General features: G+C 42.7%; 1 protein-coding gene across 7 annotated transcripts in view; it reads right to left on the bottom strand.

The window, feature by feature from the left end:
- Positions 1-20685, bottom strand: part of MCF2L2 (MCF.2 cell line derived transforming sequence-like 2) — a 204964-nt gene that overhangs the window by 30401 nt on the left and 153878 nt on the right. For 5 of the 7 annotated variants that reach the window (XM_080653993.1, XM_080653996.1, XM_080653999.1 and 2 more), the window contains 10 exons: positions 20418-20484; positions 19324-19439; positions 18149-18218; positions 14458-14550; positions 13401-13493; positions 9527-9598; positions 7376-7501; positions 1159-1374; positions 508-600; positions 273-351 (listed from right to left, as the gene is read on the bottom strand). In XM_080653993.1, the coding sequence (XP_080510119.1) occupies positions 273-351; positions 508-600; positions 1159-1374; positions 7376-7501; positions 9527-9598; positions 13401-13493; positions 14458-14550; positions 18149-18218; positions 19324-19439; positions 20418-20484 (1025 nt within the window). The remainder of the gene's footprint in view (positions 1-272; positions 352-507; positions 601-1158; positions 1375-7375; positions 7502-9526; positions 9599-13400; positions 13494-14457; positions 14551-18148; positions 18219-19323; positions 19440-20417; positions 20485-20685) is intronic. The other 2 variants (XM_080653995.1, XM_080653997.1) reach the window with 1 other exon arrangement.

Below are 20685 nucleotides of genomic sequence, written 5' to 3'. Positions count from 1 at the left end.
TTCTGGGGTGGCTTTGGGCTATTGGATTGAGAAAGTTAATCTTGGCAATTACGTATAAGGGGGAACACAACTACAAGAGCCACACACATACACAACCACAAAAAACGCACACCATCTAAAGCAAGCCCTTTACCTTCCAGATACTCAAAAGTGTGGCTACAGTTATTTTCCTGGCAAACTATTTTCTTTAACAATATCTCCAAACTGCACACTCGCCACAAGGTCGGAAACAGTATAACTCTCCAGACTAAAGTCAGCAAGGGTAACCCTACCTTTATTATTGTTTTGTTGTTCCATCAATAATTTACTTATTTCCGAAAACCAACAATCTCTGATTTCTTTGGAAGCTGCCTGCAATTACAGATAAGAAAACACTATGAGTATCAGATCACCTGGAGGATGAATTGCACAGCGCTTTCATTCTCTGGGGGACCGAGTTAGAACAAATGATGATAGAAAACACTTTTCAAGCCACGGGCACCCCTCTGGGGAAGACCCAAGCTTTACCTGCAGGATGTATTTCTCAAGTCCATTTCGGTTGACAAGTTCAAACTTTCTGTTGCTCCCCCTTTCAAGTTGGTGAATTGAAAGTGTTGTCCACTGTTATAAAGAAAGAAGAAAAATTTCCAACCCATCATTTTCTGATTTCAAACTTGTCACTGTCAGCTACCCTAATCCTTTCTACCCCTGATGTCTCTCTTCTTCCATCTTCCTTCCAAGTGTTTTTGCTGTCTTCTCTTAATGGCTCCAAGGAGCGTAAAACACAATCTGGTACAGAGCCAACTGCCTCATCTGTTTCAGAGGATAACAGACTGTATCTTTCTATCAGTAGAGCGGTAGCCGCAACCTTTAAGCAAAGATCATCTCTTCCGTAACACAGGCTCTAATCACCAAGTCTCTCATCCTGTGCCCGGAGGAAATAGGTCCCTTCCCTCTACTTAGCACAAAATCCCCTCTGCTCCAGCTCTGCCCTGTCTACTGACTGATTCCAAGCCCTGACTCTGGAGTCAGACCTGGGTGTGGATTCTGGCTCTGTTGTGTGGCATTTGGCAAGTGAGCCTCACCTCTCTATGCTACAGTTTCCTGTCTGTGAAGTCAGATCACTGCGTTTCTCTCCATAGGGTGTGCGGACCCCCAGGTGCGACAGGAGCCCTTTACCTTCACAGACTTCTTAAAGCTGTAATGAGCGGCCGGGCCCTGGTCACTGGGCTCCATCCGTATCTTGCAGAACACGATTCCCCTCTCAAATAGATAGAGCTGCCTCTGGCTGGGCTTAAACCGAATGAAACCCTTCATCTTGGAGCGCTCCTTGTGCACTGTCCAGACGCTGAACGCGCCGCGCCTCAGCAGCCTGCCCAGTTCTCGGATGTCCTCCTTTAAGGATCACAGACACACACAAAGCGAAGCTGCTCAATGACTCGCCAGGGAAAGAAGGCGGAGGGGTCTGTTTTCAAAGGAGAAATCATGCTTATTCGAGGTCCACGACCTTAGAAATGCCACTCAGGCCAATCTGCCACTCAATCAAAACTGCAACCTTGTAAGCTTCACTGAGCATGCCGACACCACTCCGTTACATCAGGAAATAGCTCAGCAGCACAAGGGAATACACATACGTGAGCACGTTGTATATACTGGAACTAAAGATACCGGGACTCTGAGGTGTTGTCTTGTAATTCATTTTAGCTAGCAGAATTCCATGTCCTCATCTTTGTTTCTGAGACATGACACTACCTAATGAGGGCAAGCGATTGACATGGGAATTATGCTCAGAAGAGACAGAATTTTTTCCTGCACCGTGGATCTCGGATAACCCAAGTGCTCCATCTGCTAGCTAACATCTGCTTCATGTCTATGAGAACCTGAGATCATGAGGTTTGTTCTGAAAGGAGAAAGCTTAATACGACCTAATGCAGGGGTGGGGAACCTTTCTCTGCCAAGGGCCATTTGGATATTTATAACATCATTTGTGGGCCATACAAAATTATCAACTTAAAAATTAGCCTGCTATCTTTGGTCAAACATTTAATTAACTCACCCCTAATGCCTTGGCAGGGCCAGACCAAAAGATTTCCCAGGACTCATATGGCCTGTGGGCTGGACTTTCCCCACCCCTGCAGACAGAAAATAACTGAGGAAATTAGGGCAAAAAAAATTTTTTTTTAAAGATGAAAAGGTTGTACATAAAACCCATGCAATAAAGCCATGTCCACTTGCTGCAGACTCAGCTCTGACCTCCCAGCAGATTGCACAGAGGGAAGCACAGCGAGTTATATGAATCATTATGTCCCAAGACATACCCAAACCAGTTGTTCAGGAAACGCACGGATTCCTGTTAATGAGACATGAGAGAAATTTCTCCCACGCGTCCTCATACAGGGTCACTGAGTCAAATACTGAGCACACCCTCAAACACATCCCAGAATAGATGGATGAATGGATTTTAGGTAAAGCAGTTTCTAAGGACACATCTGGCGAAGGTGGAACATCACTTCATAGGCACAGCTGTAAAAGCAATTCTAAAGGAGGCCAGAACAATGGGGGTGTGAACAAGCCCAGGTGTACTCTCTCTAATGGCCTGTAGAGGGCAGGGCTACCTTAGTAAGTGTCTGCCAAGGCCATGGCCAAAGCAGCAGCCCTGGACAGCGATGTTTCTGTCCTTATTCACCTCTGCCCTTTCCTCCTCACCCCTCCTGCAGCCACAGCCGTTTGCATGTTGGGAGGCAACTGATCAAAGGATGTGAGGCCAGTGAGGTGTCAGCCCCTGACCACAGGGGCCTCATGTGAAAAAGATGCCAAACAGCCAACCTGATCCTTGTCTCAGCTGAAGAGACCTGAGGAGGAGGCAGTGAGTAGCAGGGGTTGCAGCTGTGAGATGCTCTATCAGAGGGCAGGTGGTGGAATGAATGATAAGGAAGATGAGTCACCGGAAACTATGAGGAAGAGGAAAAGGCATGGACAGACCCAGTCATTGCCTGGTGAGAGGAGAGGCAGAGCACATAGGTGAGAACCCCAACTCCCTTCCAGGCCAAGGCCCCAGAACTGATGGGGAGCCTGGAGTTGCCCAGTTCCTACCTCTGGGAGCTCGGCTCTGCCACTGTCCTGACTCTACCTGAGGTTCTGCGGCCAACTTTCCCAGTAAGTCCATCATCACTGGAAGTCACTGGGGCTGACTGCTGGGTGTGAGTCTAGCTGAAACAGCTGCATATCCTCCAGGTCGTCTTGCATAAACTCTGTCAGAACCATGCCCTGATAGGATTAAACGGTCAGGATGCATGTCTGTGTGGAGGCCACCACTGCCAAGGGGAAGCAGGCAAGGGGAGTCCTCAGAGCGGGACCAAGGATGACCCGGGCCATCTTTTCAACCATGTATACCCTTTCTTTCCAATCAGACTGTAGTTGGTCCCAAAGCCAGAGACCTCGTGCACAACCTCTCAACCTCTTACAGATATTTGTCCCTTAGAAAGTATTTATTCATTTATTGGTATTTAGTGAGTGCGGTGGGGGGGGGGGGGGGGGTAGGGAGAGCGGGGCATGACGCTGAGTACGATGAGGGAGTTAATACAGTGAATAGCATTTCCTCCAAAACTCATGTCCACCTGGGACCTCAGAACGTGACAGTATTGAAAATAGAATCTCAGATGTAATTAGTTAAAATTTGGTCATATTGGATTAGGGTGGACCCTAACCCAAAGGCTGGTGTCCTTATGAGAAGAAGAAATAGAGTCACAGAGACGCACACATATAGAAGACAGTCGTGAAGACAGGGACAGGAATTGGAGTGATGTAGCTGAAAGCCAAGGAATGCCACGCATTGCCAGAAACAGGAGCAAGGAGGAAGAGCCCTCAGAGAGAACCTCAATTTTGAATTTCTAACTTTCAGCACCGTGAGAAAATAAATGTCTGTGGTTTTAAGCCACCCAATATGTGGTGTGTTGTGTCATGGCAGCTCCAGGAAATGAATATACCCCCAACCAGTTTTTTCCACCAGTGACATAATGGTGTGGCCCTCACTTTGGTGTGTTGAAGAATCTAATGGATGTGAACTCAGAGATAGACTAGGGGGTACACCCCACACAAATGAGCAAGTGAAAAGCCCTCCTCCGTATGGGAAATGATGGCAAAAATAAACTAGCAAATGCTACCATTTTCATGTGTGGACATTTTGTAGGCAAGAGCTCTGATATAAGAATTTTACATGTGACCACATGGGCCAAAAGAAGAATCTGGCAGAGAGAGAATCTAGGGAAGCTAGCCTCAATAAAGACAGGGGTGCCTAGGTGTTCACTCTTGGCTGTGACAGAGCTATATGCTTCTTACACAAAGAAGCAGAAAACATCTGGATAAGTGAATCCGCACAAAGCCTGGTCCAGAAATGAAAAGCAGAAGCTGTGGGACGGAGAAGCCGAGATTACAATCACCAGAAGCAAAGGGGTTCCTTCCTTCCCAGTCTGATCAAGGACCCAAATAAGTCACCCCTGGGGCCCTGTATTCAGCACCTACCAGGCGCCAGGCAAGGTGCTAGGTGCCTTAAATATGATTTAATCCTCATTTACTCCACTTAGAGGTGTCGTGAGGGTGTGAAGATGGGCAAGGCAATTCTATTGAGACATTAAGATAACATAGAAATAAAATACCTGGGCCTAGCCCACAATAAACTCGCAATAAAAATACTTCCTTTAATAAATTATGAACTTTGTTCCAGAATATTAAAATGTTTTATTCAACCTTTACTATTCAACTTTGAAACTTGTTCCTGGAAATTCAGGATTTAAAAGGACTCTAAATGTTTTTCTATTTTATACATTGGATTGAAAAGGGGAAAACTTTTTTTTTTTTTTTTTTGGCAAATAAAGGGAAGTAAATTAAATCTCAGTATTCCATAAAACCACCTTTCTTTAAAAAATAATTTAAAAAAAGTTTTTGTGATTCAATTAAGCCAAGAATTGAGTATACACAAAGAGAAAATGTAAATATCAGAAGGGATTTTTTTTCTCTCGTTGCGTTAATTATGAAGTCATCCACTCAAGCCACTCAAGTTCAATTTCTTTCCCTTACAAAACCAGGTTAATATTGGATGTCAAGTAAAGAAACTAAGAGGTGAAGCTGGATTTATTCACCCGTACAACACATGATGGCAAACACCTTGTGATAAAGTTCCACAAAGCTGAGGCCCAGACTCTCAGTTTCATTGGATCTGAGTTAGTAGTAGGTGAGTTGTTAGTAAACTCTAAACAGAACCAGATGAAGAGTATGTGGAGAGGGTGGTACCCTGGCTAGGGAGTGAAGAGATCCAAGACACAGTGCAAGCTGATGGCCGTGTGATCTTGGGCAAGTTAACTTCTTTCCATGGATCTGTTGCTGAAGCAGAAAGTTGAAAATTCCAATGCCTGCTCTATCATTCAATAGAATTACACAAAACTGTCATAAATTAGCTAATGTACAAGGTGTAAAGCAAGTTAGCCTTAGCAAAAAAAGAAAGCACAGAGTTTATGTCAAAGGTGCCATTCTGAGGACACATGGGGGGGGAAAAAGATGCTTTGCACTTGCTGTAAAATCTCCAAAATTCTATAAACTCATTCATCTGATTTGCCGTTTGGAGGAAAATTAAAGTAGATTGCTATCTACACACGTTTCATTCATTTTTTCCTCGTAACTTTCTCCTCTCATGTTACTTATATTCAGAGGAACAGCTGGGAGTTTCCTGCCCTGTGTAACATTTGATTCAGGCAAATGGGTATTTCATAGGGGCAGCTGACACATGGTCAAAGATAAAAAGAAAACAACAGAAAGATGTCCCCAAATGATTAAACAAATTGCTTCCTTGACTTCAGCTGAAGAAGGAAAAATTAATACCAAGGAAAGGGTCTGTTCTCACCGCGTGTGGTTCATGAGTAGCCTCCTGAATCATGCATCAGCAGTAAACAGTGCGCTGGAGTGCCAGGGACAGAAACAGCATCCCTGCCTGGGTCACAGCAAACCCAGGGGCTGTTTCTGAAATGCTGGCCAGAGAAATACCAGGAAGGAAAGAAAAAGATCACAATTTTTGCCCCTACTTAATTTGCATGGTTTAATTTATGACAAGGAAAGATAAGAAAGGTCATTTCATCTGCCCAGACCTCAATAAAAATAGGTAAAAGTGCACAGGAAAAAAAAAAAAAAAAAAAAGGAAAGTATCTGAAATGCAGAATGCTTGGTCCCTGTACAGTAAGCATAGCCTCCCAAAGAGGTCCAGGCCCTAATCCCTGGAATCTGAGAGTAGGTCAGGATACATGTTTCAGGTGGAATCAAAGTTGCTCATCTGCTCACTCTGAGATGGAGAGATTATCATGGACTATCTGGGTGGGTCCGATGTAATCACAAGAGTCTTTCAAAAGAGAAGCAGAAGAAAGGGTCGGAGTGATGCAATCAATGTGAGAACTCAATGAATGCGATGTTGCTGCTTTGAAGTGAGGCAGTGGCCCTCAGCCAAGACACGTGGGTGATTTTTGTTGTTGTTTTTTAAGATGGAAAAGACAAGGAACAGATTCTCTCCTAGAGTCTCCTAAAAGGAAGGCAGACACTTTGATTTTAGCCCCTGGTGAGACTGTTGTAGTTCTGCCCCATGGATCATAAGATGAGAAATTAGTGCTGTTCTAAGCCACCAGACTCGTGGTGATTTGTTATGACAATGATAGAAAACTAATATTCCTGAGCTAAAATCTAGAGCACTTCAGAGTGATTATGAATACTCGTTATGTTCCAGATGAATATTACTTATGTTCCAGTCCCAAGGCGAGTGCACAGCGTACAGGATGGTTTGCCTGGAATGCCCACAACCGCCTGCTCAGGAATAACACAAATGCCAGAGCTGAGATGGCCCAACTTCCCAGCATCACCTCTCTTTGTATTTTCCTTCAACCACTTGGATGAAGGCAAGTATAATACATGCTTGTTGGGCCTCTTCTGGGATCTGTGATGTAAAATGGGGTGAGACCTTCACTTAGCACCCATTTTCAAAGTAATTTTCATGGAGAAAATCTGATCAAGAAGGAAAATCCTTTAAATTTTAATAGTGCCAGGAGTCAAAATAAATAACCCTTTTAGCAATTTCCCCTGCTTATATATATATTCTGGCCCCTGAGTTCCGGGTTTTTCCAGAGCACGGGTCAGGCTCAACATTCTGGACCACGAGGAACACAAGATTCCTAAAAACCCTGAGGGGTTGCTGGGACTCTCGGAGCACAGGTGTGTTGACAGATGTAGGCTACTTTCCCAGAGTCAAATTCCTTTACCATAAATCGTTTCTCCTACTTGGCCACAGCATCTCCTACCTTCTTTACACTGTGCCTGCCTCTCAAGGGAAACCTTCTAACAACTGTTATGGGACATAACATACCGGACATCCAGTGACCTCTGCCAGATCCACAGCCAGTTCACAGGACTTGATCAACTCCTCTATCATGGCCAAAGCCTGCTGCAGTTCTGGCAAGAACGCGGAAGCCTCGGTCCTCTTTGGCCCATCCTGTGGAAACCAAATGCCTTGTAGGAAATCAAAAGGTAAACCATCTCCCAAGTGAAGATGGAAAACAGGACAGAGATAAGGAGCCACAGATCCAGCCAGCACGAAGTATCTGAGACAGGGGGGGGAGGGGGGAGGGACACCCATCTGCTTTCCAGCTCGCAAAGAATGGCGGCTAACAGTATTTGCTGGTGTACCATCAACCACACTTTTGTAGATTGTATTAATGAAGAATGAAATTCATAAAATCATGGGCATTATACTCCTGCTGTATAAAAAAACATACTGGGATTTTCTGAAGCAGGAAAAAACAAAAAACAAAAACACAGCCCCTTTAAATTGACTGCCCTCTCCTTTATACTCCTACCCCTGCGGCCTGTGGAAAAGTACGATTCATATTCCTATATTGAATGTGAAAGCCTTATTCCTATGGGTAAAGTTATACTTAAAACCTTCCCAGAGGAGAACAGCTTTAAATGCCCAGAGAGACAAAGAATGGGCTGCCAGTGAGGTGGACTAAGGATTTACCTGTAAATGCTGTAAGGGTTGCATTTCCATAGCTCTGCCCTTCCTCCTCTCACACGCTACTGCCTTTAAAGTTACCAAGGAGGTCTGCACCTCCCAAACGTAAAGACGCAGCATTAAGTGGAAAAGCCTGAACTGCTAATTCAAGAAACCAATGTTTCCATTGTTAGCACTGTGACACTTAGGCCACACTAGGGATGGTTCTTACAGCCGGAAAGGCTTTTGCTTAGGTTTTCAGTATCTTACTCCCCACTACTTACATAACATATTGATGTTATCTAGTGAATGCAAACAAAAAGATTTTGGTTTCTCCCATTTTTTAAACACATCAATTTCTACAAGAACAGATGGCTTTTTTGCTGCCCCATAGAGCCCCACCTCTTTTTGTCCCCTACTGCATGATGTCAGCGAAGGGTGGTGTATTTCCTTAACCTCTGCAGAAGCAGCAGGGAGTAGCATTGTTAGAGCAGAAACATGAGTGACAGGGCTGATGAGTGGAGCAGATCATGCTGCCTCCACTGAATGACCTGCCCAGGAGTCTTACCTTCTCCTTCGTAATAAACATGCTCTGGTCCTGGGGAAAGACAGCAGACTCACCTGACCTTACAATAACATCAGCAAAGGGTTGAAAGTTCTTACACTCGGCAGCATCCTCTACTCAACATGTAAAACGCAACTTTGGAGACTCAACTGCTCTTATCTTTCTCCTTCCTCGTTTTGCTTTGGTAATGTAGGGCTCAGAAAAAGCCTTACAAACATTGCTAAGCCCTTCTCCCTCAGGCCAGCTCCCTTAGCTCCAGACTGTAAAATCATTACCTGTGTCTTGAGCTTCTAATTTCAAGGGGTCCCCCACACACATTCTGAGCAGAGAAGGCATGAAAATAACTTTGAGACACATGCCTCGGGTTTCTCTTGTTAAAACAGGAGTATTTAATAGGAAATTTAAAAGAAAGGCCACTTCTAAGCCACAAATTTCTTCCCAATCTGGTTGGCTACCATTTCCTTCAAGGGAACCTTGGCTGTCTCTCTTAGCATACACACACACACACACACACACACACACACACACGTGCGCGCGCGCACACACACACACACACACATTTGGAGAGGAATGGGACACAATGTATACAAATTAGATAGACAAAGAAAGAAATATAAATCATTCATAATCATACCGTGCAGGAAAACCACAGTAGAGATTTTACCACATTTATGTTCAGTCTTTTATGTATGCATTTTACACATTCCTGTTTGTATTCCTGTTAAAACATTTTTGTGTGAAAGGAAGAAAATACAATACCATTTATCCTGCTACAAATCTCCACTTTGAAATTGCCTTTAATTATTTTGTTTCTTCCTGACTATGAGTTATGAAATACATACAATTTTACAAGACTTAAACAATGGAGATCTTAAGCAAGGAAAACAAAATCGCCATAAATCCCGCCACCCTTGGGCAAACACCATTAACAGTAATATAAAACAATATTTAGCATCCAGTACCTTAGCCGAACCTCCTTCTAGATCACCTGAGTCTATCTCCAAATCCTCACGAGACTCAAAATCCAGCAGACCCTGCATTAACCCAAAAGCCTTAGTGAAAATCAAAAAGTAGAATGCCAACTAAATGTACTGTGCAAACAATCTCCAGACAAATGCTAAAGTAACTGAGAATGTATGCAAATTTGTCTGTCTGTCACAAGTAAGAGGGAAGGAATGAATTATCTATCTGGCACAGTGTTCTTTGCACAAATAAAATCTTATTAGCCACATTCTTATGTAGCCTGCTTTTTCTCACTCAACAGCATATCATGAATGTTTATTTTCTCATGACATTATATACTTTTGAAAACATGGTTTTGATTGTGTCAGTGTTGTGTCCTATACATAAATTGTAATTGATTCGTCTTCTCTATTGTTAAATATTTTGGTTCTGTAGTTTTTCCTAAAGATAACTTCCTAGAAGTGGAATTGTCAATGTTAAGAGTTTTGATGCATATTTTCAAGTTCCTTAGAGAAGGACTATGTGCCCACCAGCCACTTATAAAACCTTGCTCACCAGCCATTTAATCAGAATGTTTGACAATTGAATTAACAGGTCAATCCTACCTCACTGCTTTTTAGTTTGAATTTCTCAGATAATTAGTGAGGTAGAACTTTCAAAAAATGTTTGCTACTAAACATTTCTTCTTTTGTAAAATGCCCATGTCCTTCGTTCATTTTTTATTATTAATTTATTTTTTATTGAGGTATACCTGCCACATAAAACTGTTAGATATGTAAAGTGTACATCATGATGATTTGATACACGTATACATTGTGAAAGGATTCCCCCTCTCTAGTTAATTAACACACCCATCTCACTTCACACAGTTATTATTTGTATGTGTGAGACAGAACAGTTAAGTCTACTCTGTTTGCAAATTTCAGTTACACAATACAGTGTTATCAAACTTCATGTTTTACATTAGATCCTCAAAGCCTATTCATCTTATAGCTGAACTTTTGTAACATTTACCCACCTCTCCCCATTATTTCTTTAAATAGTAGCCTATTTAAAATTTAAAAAAAGAAAAATTAATTTTGCTCTTATGATATGAGTTAGTTTATACAAGAAATCAGCATGAGTACCTATTCTAGAAAAACTTTGTAATAAGCAAAACTTATAGTAAACAAATATTGCACCATTTTGCAAACCATATCTTAATTTAACAAAATCCAGGGAAGAAAAATTCTCTACATTGAACTTGATAGTTTCCAGTCCTGGCCAGTGTTTCTCAATGATTAGAGCATCATCCCACACACTGAAGGGTTGTGGGTTTAATTCCCTGTTAGGTCACATACACAGGTTTTGGGTTGGATCCCTGGTCGAAGTGTGTATGGGAAGCAACTGATCGGTGTTTCTCTCTCTTTCCCTCTCTCCCTTCCTCTCTGGAATCAATGAAAATAAAAATGTCCTTGGGTGAGGATTAAAAAAAACCAATTTGGTAGTTTCCATCCATCACAGCCTGTTTGATAGAAATCATGAGTTCAATGAAAGGGAGTTCCTGTTGCTGATAGTAATGTATGCTGATAATAATATATTAATACTAGAGGCCCAGTGCACAAAATTCGTGCACAGGGGGAGAAATCGGGCCAAAACTGGCAGTTGGACATCCCTCTCACAATCCGGGACTGCTGGCTCCTAACTGCTCACCTGCCTGCCTGCCTCATCACCCCCAACTGTCCCCCCTGCCAGCCTGGTCGCCCCCTAGTGATGCCCCTGCTGGCCTGGTTGCCCCCAAATGCCCACCCTGCTGGCCTGGTTGCCCCTCACTGCCCCCCTCTGCCTGCCTGGTCACCCCTCACTGCCCCCCTGCTGGCCTGGTCACCCCACGCAGCCTGCTGGTCAGTTGTTTGGTTGTCCCTCGCTAACCCCCCTGCCAGCCTTGTCACTCCACGCAGCCTGCTATTAGGTTGTTATTGTGAGGGTGTCGTGACCAATTTGCATATTACCCATTTATTAGTATAGATTGTTTAATTAACTTGCCTTGACTCATTAGACATTATGTACTAAAAAAACTCTTGGTAATGAATATTAATTTTTATAACATCTCAGATAAGATAGTAAGCGTTTCATAGATATTCCTTTTTTATTTCTTCGTTATTAATTTCTATGAGCTCATTATTAAGCATGATAACCATTGGTCACATCTCTTGCTAATATATATTTTCCCCATTTTTTCATGTGTCTGTCCTTCATGGTATAATCCGTCATTCCTTCCCCTTTCTTTTATACTTAGAACAGCTCTCCCACACCAGGATTCTACAATCCTTTCAAAGCCACGAGGCAGTCAGCCCAACACCCATGCTCTTTCAAAGAAGCTGCAGAATGAGCTCAGTTCCTCAGGACGGAGACAACCACAAAGGTCTTCCTTTCTTCATAGGCCTGCCAGCGGTTTAAACATGTGTTTCCGGGCATCCAGCAGGCTCCTCCATGGGAAAAACTGGCCGGCCCTGACTCGCCTCCCGTGGTTTTGCACAGACCCCCAAGGAAGATTTTATAATGATTCCGTCTCTTGTTTCCTCAATAAAGCTAACAAAATCTTCTAAGTATTTTTAACATGTATTCCCTCCTTTAATGAGTCCAAAAAGCATACCAGGTAAGTATCATTACTACCTTCTTTTTTACAGGGGAGGAGCCTGAGACTGAGAGCAGTTAGGAACCTGCCTGAGTTCACACAGCTGTCAGAACCCGATCCACACCCAGGATGTCTGACTCCCGACTCTGTGCTTCTGGCCACTGTGCCCCACGATCCTCTGCAAATGGAACTTAGCTATTGTGTCAACATCGCTTCAGAGGGAACGCTGGAGCCCTCAGTCCCGGATGCAGCCAGGCCTGGGAGTGAAGCCCCCCTCTTCCCCAGCCTCCCTTAGGTCCCGCCCCCTCCGCCCTGGGCCCAGTGGTAGGACTTCATGACCAGAGTAAGAATGGGACAGTCAGAGGCATGTGAGGCACCTAAGACAGTGGTCGGCAAACCGTGGCTCGAGAGCCACATGTGGCTCTTTGGCCCCTTGAGTGTGGCTCTTCCACAAAATACCACGTGCGGGCGCGCAAGTACAGTGCGATTGAAACTTTGTGGCCCATGCGCAGAAGTCGGTTTTCGGCCTGGGCGAGTCTATTTTGAAGAAGTGGCGTTAGAACACTCAAGGGGCCAAAGAGCCGCGTGTGGCTCTCGAGCCGCGGTTTGCCGACCACTGCCCTAAGAGGATGCTGTAGCATTACTCGCTCACAGATACTACTCATGTTGGGAGGCAGTGAGCCATCATCCTCATTCCCACACTGGCGTGACATCTCCAGGTATCAAACAGCGCTCCCTGTCACGGAGCTTCACGGGGCTCAGAGCTGGGCGAGCTCTCTGCACGCATCACTCACTGCTTTCCGCAATGAGGAGGAGGCTCTGGTATCCACACGCACTATGAGAAGACCTAGGCCTAAGAGGTCCAGTAATCCCAGTTGGTAGCAACAAAGCCAGGGCAGCCTAGGCTGGGGCTGTCGGGGCAAAGGTGAAGGAGCTAACTTTTCCTGAGAGCGGAATATTGGACACAGCTTAACCTCCATGAGCCTCAGTTTCTTCATACTCCAGAGCCTGTCTGACACATCTGATGGCGGGATTAAGTAAAAAATATGTGTGGGAAGGCTGCCAGGTCCCTTTGAGCTCTATGATTCCTTGGTCTTACCCCTCATTGAGGAGGGCCGAGTTAGACTCGGAGGACAGAAAAAGCTCCAAGGACAGAAATTTTACCTCGGAAGACAAAGTCACCACTCTCCACGTGATCACTTCAGTGCATTCATCTGTTTTCCCAACACAGAAAAGCACTGTCTCTTTGGCTTTACCTTCAATAGCATCTGGTATTTTGTAAGTCTCTGGCTTGGGCCTCCAAGATACTTGAAAAGAGGGAGATTGTGATCCAATTGGCGCTGGCATACCTTTCAAAAACAAACAGAAACAACATCAAACAAAACAAACAACACACACAGAGAACAAAGGTGGCGGCATTTAAATACAAGAAAAGAGCGGGCTCTTCATGGAGGAGAGGGGCAGCTGTGCTGACCAGTTTCCTAATGCTACTGAGGTGCTCAGTCCTTCAGGAGCAGCGAGTGAAGTGAAAGGAAGGGAGAAGGGGACAACTTGGCTGGTATTTTTATAGGCAACTAGGGAAGCAGGGCCATTTATTTCTGTTAGAAGGCAAGCCCCTGGAAGACTGGGGCACTTCAGGGCCTTCTACACAGGAGGCAGCCTGTCTTTGAGGTGGGGCGTGGTGGGGTCCATTGAGGTCATGTGAGTCTGTAGGATACATGATGGCTTATGATATCATTCAAGAGAGTCCCAATGTCTAATCTTTTGGATTTAATTCTGTTTTCAAAACCACCATAGAAGAGGACTCTGGTTTCTGCACCAGGCTTCTCGCAGACCTGCTCACAGAGACCCAGGACAGCACCCAAACTTCCAATGTACGACTTCAACATAGAAGAGACTTTTAATAAACTTAAGTCCCAGTGCCAAATTCCTCTGCCCAGTTCGTACTTTTGATAGCTTTAAAAATTTGGTGCATAATAAACAAAATGAATTGACCAACAAAATAAGACCCCGAGCATGGAGGCATGGAACAGATTGACGTACCTGGATGTGGGGTTGGGGGAACAAGAAGAAAGAAACAAAAGAACTTATATACTTATATTCATAGCCCATGGACATGGGCAATAGGGTAGTGAAGACCCAAGGGTGGGGTGGATAGGGGCTGGGAGGCAGGGGGAGAAGGGGAGAAAATGGGAGATATCTATAATACTATCAACAATAAAAATATATTAAAAATATATTAAAATTTTTTGATGCACATAAACATTGTTCAGAGAGAACAATTTGTGGGAGACCTTGTAATCTCAACATTACCCCAAAGTAGGCGCAGTCTTGACATTCTTGCCAGATTGCCCGAGCTCGGGGCAGATTCTTATGGTATTTAAAATATATCTGAAGATCTTCTTTCTGAGTGGGAAAAAAATTCAAACACATTAATCAGGTAGTATTTTTCAGTAAGTGGACAGGACAATACAGTTTATTTATTCATCCAACAAGCCTGGATTTTTCAATGCGTGAGAAGCTGGGGATGCACAGTCAAGTGGCCTTGCGTTGGAGTGAGTGTGTGATGGAGGGAATGGGGGCAATAAACAACCATACGTACTAAATACAGATCGGAACAAAGAGCTGTGGGAGCAGTTACAGGAGATTCATCAACAGGAGTCAGTCTTGATCTGTGTTGTTTCTCCTCTGCTTTTTATTCAAAATACCAGTGTCTCCCCTAAAGAGTACTCCCTCCCCCGCCACAAGAAGGTGTTTACTGAGTGGTAAAACGGAACACCCTCTCCTATCTACCATAATCATGACTCCAATTCTAGGAAAAGAAAAACAAACCATGAAAAAACAACAGAGAGAAACACCCCAGCAGGAAAATGTGACCATTCAGACAAAACCACACAGATCTAAGTCGTGTGGGCAAGCCCCAAAGTGACAAGCTCTGCCTCAGTCATCGCTTTCAACCTGCAGCACAAGATTCGAGAAGGAAAAGGTACTTAACTATCTCAGAGCTAGAGACCAGCGGCGATCCAAGTGCTTGCGTGACCTTGAGAGCATGAGGCGGACACACATCTGCCAATATCCCAGATGGGAAGGACACCCTACGCCAATGAAGCCAGCTGCAGCTTTGCTCCATCAGGAGAGTCTGGTCCATGGGCGCTGTGCTTGCCACAGACCCAGGCCTCTCTGGCAGAGAAGCCCACGTGGTTTCTTCCTTTCAGATTTCATGTCCCTCTCTTTCTGCTAAAGGCCAGTTGGTGATGTCCTTCACATGCACGTGGGCTCTCTTCCCCTCACAATGTCAATGCTGTCTCTTCTTCTCTAATCACACGGCTCTGGTGAGTGAGTTCCATTTCTGTATCTCTTCCCCTCTCCCAACGGATTGTAAGTGGTCATTTCACTACAAGAACTATAGCAACTCTGTCTTTTTTCTTAATTTAATAAATCTTTATTGTTCAGATTATTACAATTGTTTCTCCTTTTTCCCCCCATAGCTCCCCTCCACCCGGTTCTATGACATCACATTTTTGTTGACATTCTGAAGCTGAAATTGTCAACAGAATATGTCTGAAGACCAACTATTGCTACAATGTACCTCTGAAGCCAAAAGAAAGCAACGTCGTAGACAGAATATGTCAGAAGAACAACTATTGGCATAACATACCTCTGAAGCTGAAAGAAACTGATGTCATAGACAGAATATGTCTGAAGAACATTTATCAACAAGTACTACCAATACTGGTAGAAACTGCCTTCATAGCAAAAATGAGGTAAATGAAGATGCAATTATCGAACACAGTTGTGGTGGAATGATTGTTACATGTCAATTTTGCCTATCCCTAAATTTCTCTGATAAAAAACCATCTGATAGAAAATTTACTCGATGTTGTAGCAAAGGCATAGTTTGTCCAAATTATATAAATTTTCCAGAATACCTGGCATATTTAAAAAAATTTAATGGTAAACGAAGATTCTGACAGTAAAATTTCATGGAAAATATTTGTTGTTATATCATGTTGTTATTGGTTTTTATTAATCAATTTATATATTATTTTCATGTACATTTTACTAATTTTCTTTCATCTCTGATACTTCTATTATAGAGAAAGGGCAAATAGCAATATTAAAATATTTCTTCTAATTAATTTCCTGTCAATGTGCACGAATTCGTGCACTGGGCCACTAGTAGTAAATAAAGGATGATAGGCCCACCTTATTGGCTAACAAATACAAGTCTTTCACAGGCAGTAGCAAATACCCTTAAAGATTCTCAAAGATTAGATAATTGTGGTTTTAAGATAAGAATTTACTACCTGAATTTTATCTCCAACATCATTAATCATGTAGGATTATATACAGAGTTTGCGGTCTGGGTTAATGATTTCTAAGGTGTCTCCCAACATGAAGGACTATAAAAAGCTTGTATAACTGTAGGAGAGGAATTCATCCAAGAAAAGATGTTTAGTTGGAAACTCCCTGACTATTTCCTCATACTTAGACAATTTTTATGTGATTACACCCATTTTTCCCCCATAGGAATTTGGTCCCTTTCTCACTCAAAAAATGTAAATGACTTTGCAATCCTATATAATAAAAAGGTAATATGCAAATTGACCAATCAACCAGTCACTATGATGCGCAGTGACCACCAGGGGGCAGACTCTCAATGCAGGAGCTGCCCCCTGGTGGTCAGTGTGCTCCCTTAGCCACAAGCCGGGCTGATGGCTGGCAAGTGCAGCGGCGGTGGCAGGAAGGCAGTGCTAAGGATGCCCGACTGCTAAAGGGTGCAGGCCAGGCTGAGGAATCCACCCCGTCCAGTGCTCGAATGTAGTGCACCAGGCCTCTAGTAATGATATAAGCATTTATAAAATATTCCTAAACTATGAAACTAGATTTCACATTGGTGACTTGATAAGTGCAAAGTTGCAAAGTAAGAAAAAACACTAATATGCTGTAAAAATAATTTGAAAAGGAAATAATGAGATTGAATACAAAACTGTTTTTAGTGTGCTACCTGGAATTCCAGCACTTGATGTTTGGAAAGCGCATGCAGGGCCATGGAGGGAGGGGCCTTCTAAGCTGGTTAGGAGCTCTGGGGGTTGAAAGCTCTGTTTTTCCACGATGTCCAATACCTTGAAACCTAGGGATTCTTGTTTAATTGCTCTCAGTTTACACAAGTATTTCTCTTAAACTCATTAGTCATAATTTGGGTTGCTTAAAAATTTGGAAGTTCTTTGATCAGTTGTCTCAGACTCACAAAAAATAAAAACAAGGAAGAGATGGAAAAGAATGGCTAGGAGAGAAGAAATGGGAAAGATTTAGGAAGCTGAGGGCAGCAGGATCATCTGCAGTCCTCCTATGGGGAGGGGAACATGTGGATGCCAGCACCCAGGAAGCACCACTGGCCCAAACAGCCTATTTCTTGCCCAAAGCAGGGGTGGAGAAGCCTGATGGGAAGAGGTTCTGTGCGGTTGGAAGCGGGGGTCGTCAGATGTATGTTGTTGTAGAACAGGAAATTCACAAATTGGATGCTATATGTCAGAGAGGCCGTAGAGTTAACATTATCTAACCACCCTCTACGCTATAAAATATCAAATGGAAGTCAATACATTTTCAGGGATTTTCAGTTTAACGCCAGTACTACTTCTCTTGAGAGTACTAATACAACTAGTGAGGCATGTAAGTGTGATTCTGGTCCTAAAGGAGTTAGATTAGTCATGCGGAGTTATTCAGGATCAGCTGCTTTGGGTTGCCTGGGGGCCAGTCTTTCATTTCACTGGGCTTTGCCGGAAACCAGGCTTATAAGTGGCCCCCACCTATGAGTGAGCTCAGTCAAACTGGACATGTCTCACACCGCGTGCAGTTGTGCAAGGGACTTCCGCTTCACATTCCAAAGGCAGATGTGTTTTCAGACCATTGGCGTTGCCATTAGCCCTTGCCACCTACACAGAAAATTAAGGGCTGACTTGAATCACAAGGTTATTCTGATTGTTTAGGAACACAGACTTACTCTCTTAAGAAAGCAACGAGCCAGAAGTTCAGGATTCTCAGTGCACTTTTCCAATTCTTTTAGAAAAGTCCTAGGGAGGTGGAGAAGTATAATAATGCTTTTTAAATGACATTTACATGCATTACAAATATTTTTAAAGTAAAATCATATAAGGTTTTAAGAGGTGCCTAGGGAAATGTTGTTTTCTGAACTTTGTTGCTCTTGATTCATCTTCAACACACTGACTTGGAAGAAAAAAAGTGTCTTCTGTGACATTGGTAGGATTCCCTCAACCAACCACATTAAATTCCCTGGTATTTCTAAGCACGAGCCACTGTAGACGGGATGCACGGATGCCTCCTGCCACCCATTAACGTTAATAAGAACGGCTGCTGTTGCTGCTGCCTCCACTGCTATCACCGTGAGCTTCCTGTGAGGCATAAGCTGAATGCTTCACAAACAATATCTCATTTAATCTTCCATCAACCCTTGCAAGAAAGGGTTTCATAAACCCGAGGTTAAGAGAGGCCACATAACTTCCCAGGGAAAGTATCAGAAATGAGATTTCCATTTCGGTTTTGACAACAGTCCAATAGACATAAGATGTGGTTAGGAAACAACCAAGGTTCTTTTCCCTTCCGGCAATTAGATGTGTAATTTTGGAGTCGTTCTAGTGAGTAAAGTGAGGTTTACTCATCTGTAAAATGCAAGGGTTGGAAAATAATTTCCAAAGTCCCTTTGTCCTCTATTTCTGTAGAACTCGGCCTTTAAAGTGCCCTGGGCTGAAAGGACAACGTGTTTGACCGGTTAGCATTTTCTAACACCCTAGGTCCCAGCACTACCCTTTGATAATAGGTATGGTCATCTTTGTATTCCCCAAGCGGAACACAGTGTCTGACACCCAACAGGTGCTCAATAAATGCTGATGCAAAAATAGATAAATTTGCAAAAGAACACCCGCACAAATACAACATTGATGCCGACACCTAGTTCAGGCTTCATTAATGTCCTTTCCCTCTTCCCCCTGGATCTTGTGGCACTTCTCCCCTCCCTCACATCCCATCCCAACCCACTGATTCCGGACTACTTGCGTAAGCCTGAAACTATCTAAGTACTTCCATGGCCAAATTCCATCAGTCTGATTTCCAGCCTTCTCTTACTTTCCATTTTTCCTGATAATTTGAATTATTATGTACCTGTCATGAAATTCGTGAAGTTCTCTAATATTCCCAAAGAGAAAGTCCTTGTTATTCTGAAGAACGTCTGGAATCAGATGCTTCAGCCAAATATAATCCATTGGAGTGATATATCCCTGCAGAGGTGCACACAAGGTAGAACATATGAAAGATGATCCGAATTAGCTACTCCAGGGAATACAACTTTAATAAAATAACTGGGGAATATAGAACACATATCTCCTGAAAGCCATTTCATCCAATTCTTTTGATATTATTTTCCTCATCGGTCCATCTTCAGAAGAAGATGGTTTATTGGGAATGATAAAAAAAGGCATTTTTATAAGAAGAACAAATATATTTTTAAAAACTTACCTATCATTTTATGATCTGTTGCAATTACTATCATTTTATATTTCCTGCATGACTTTTAGAAGCTTATTTTATATCGTTATAATCACCATATATAAATAAATTGTATTGTTTTGCCATATATATTTTAAAGTCTGCTTGTAAATTTCTACATGGTTTCTAATGTAATCTTATAAGCATTTTTCAGTGTTGCTACAAATTATTCAAAATAATTATAACAGTTGAATAATATTTCATTATTATTTAACTGTTACAAAATAATTAGCATGTATGTTAGACTTGATTAACCATTCCTTCCCTTTTTAAAAGGATATTTGGTTTTCTGATATTTTATGGTAAAAAAATTATATTATAATTTTGTACATATAACTTATTCCTCAAGATTATGCCCTTCACTAGTAAGAAAAATGTGCTACTTAAAACAATGAGAAACAATTCTCTCTTATTAAATTATCAAAAACATGTCAATGACCATATCCACTTTTTGGCAAGCATATGGTGAACCTGATTGAGCAGTACCAGAATCAGTATAAAGTGGCACAATCCTTTAAAAGGTATTTAGTTACATGGATCAATAGTCATAAGAATGTGCTTGTTCCAGCTGGAAAAACACTTGCAATATTATAAGACCTAAAACCCTGGGGGGAATTCGAGAGACACATGGCAACTATTTTGATTCTCTGTGTAACAACATTTCTTCAATTTGAATACATGTTTAACATCCCCCTCCCCAATCTACTTACATCAATTATGCTCTTCATTTCTTTTATATAAACCTTTTCAGTCTCAAGCAAGTCACGTATAAGGCACCTGAATCACAGCAGCAGGTGGAAAGATGGAAGAGAGGGGGGAGGAACAATGTTTTAGGATTCTTTTAGAATAATGCTCATCAATACTTCCTCTTAGTGGCTCACTTACTTAGTCAATTCATTCTGTTCTATGGACTACCCAAGGCCAACAGCTCACAAAACCACACTCTGATCAGACTGACGTCAGAGGAAATGGCAAGGT

The sequence above is a fragment of the Plecotus auritus genome (assembly GCF_963455305.1).
Source record: "Plecotus auritus genome assembly, chromosome: 2".
Taxonomy (NCBI): Eukaryota; Metazoa; Chordata; class Mammalia; order Chiroptera; family Vespertilionidae; genus Plecotus; species Plecotus auritus.
This window is presented reverse-complemented; position numbering and strand designations above follow the sequence as displayed.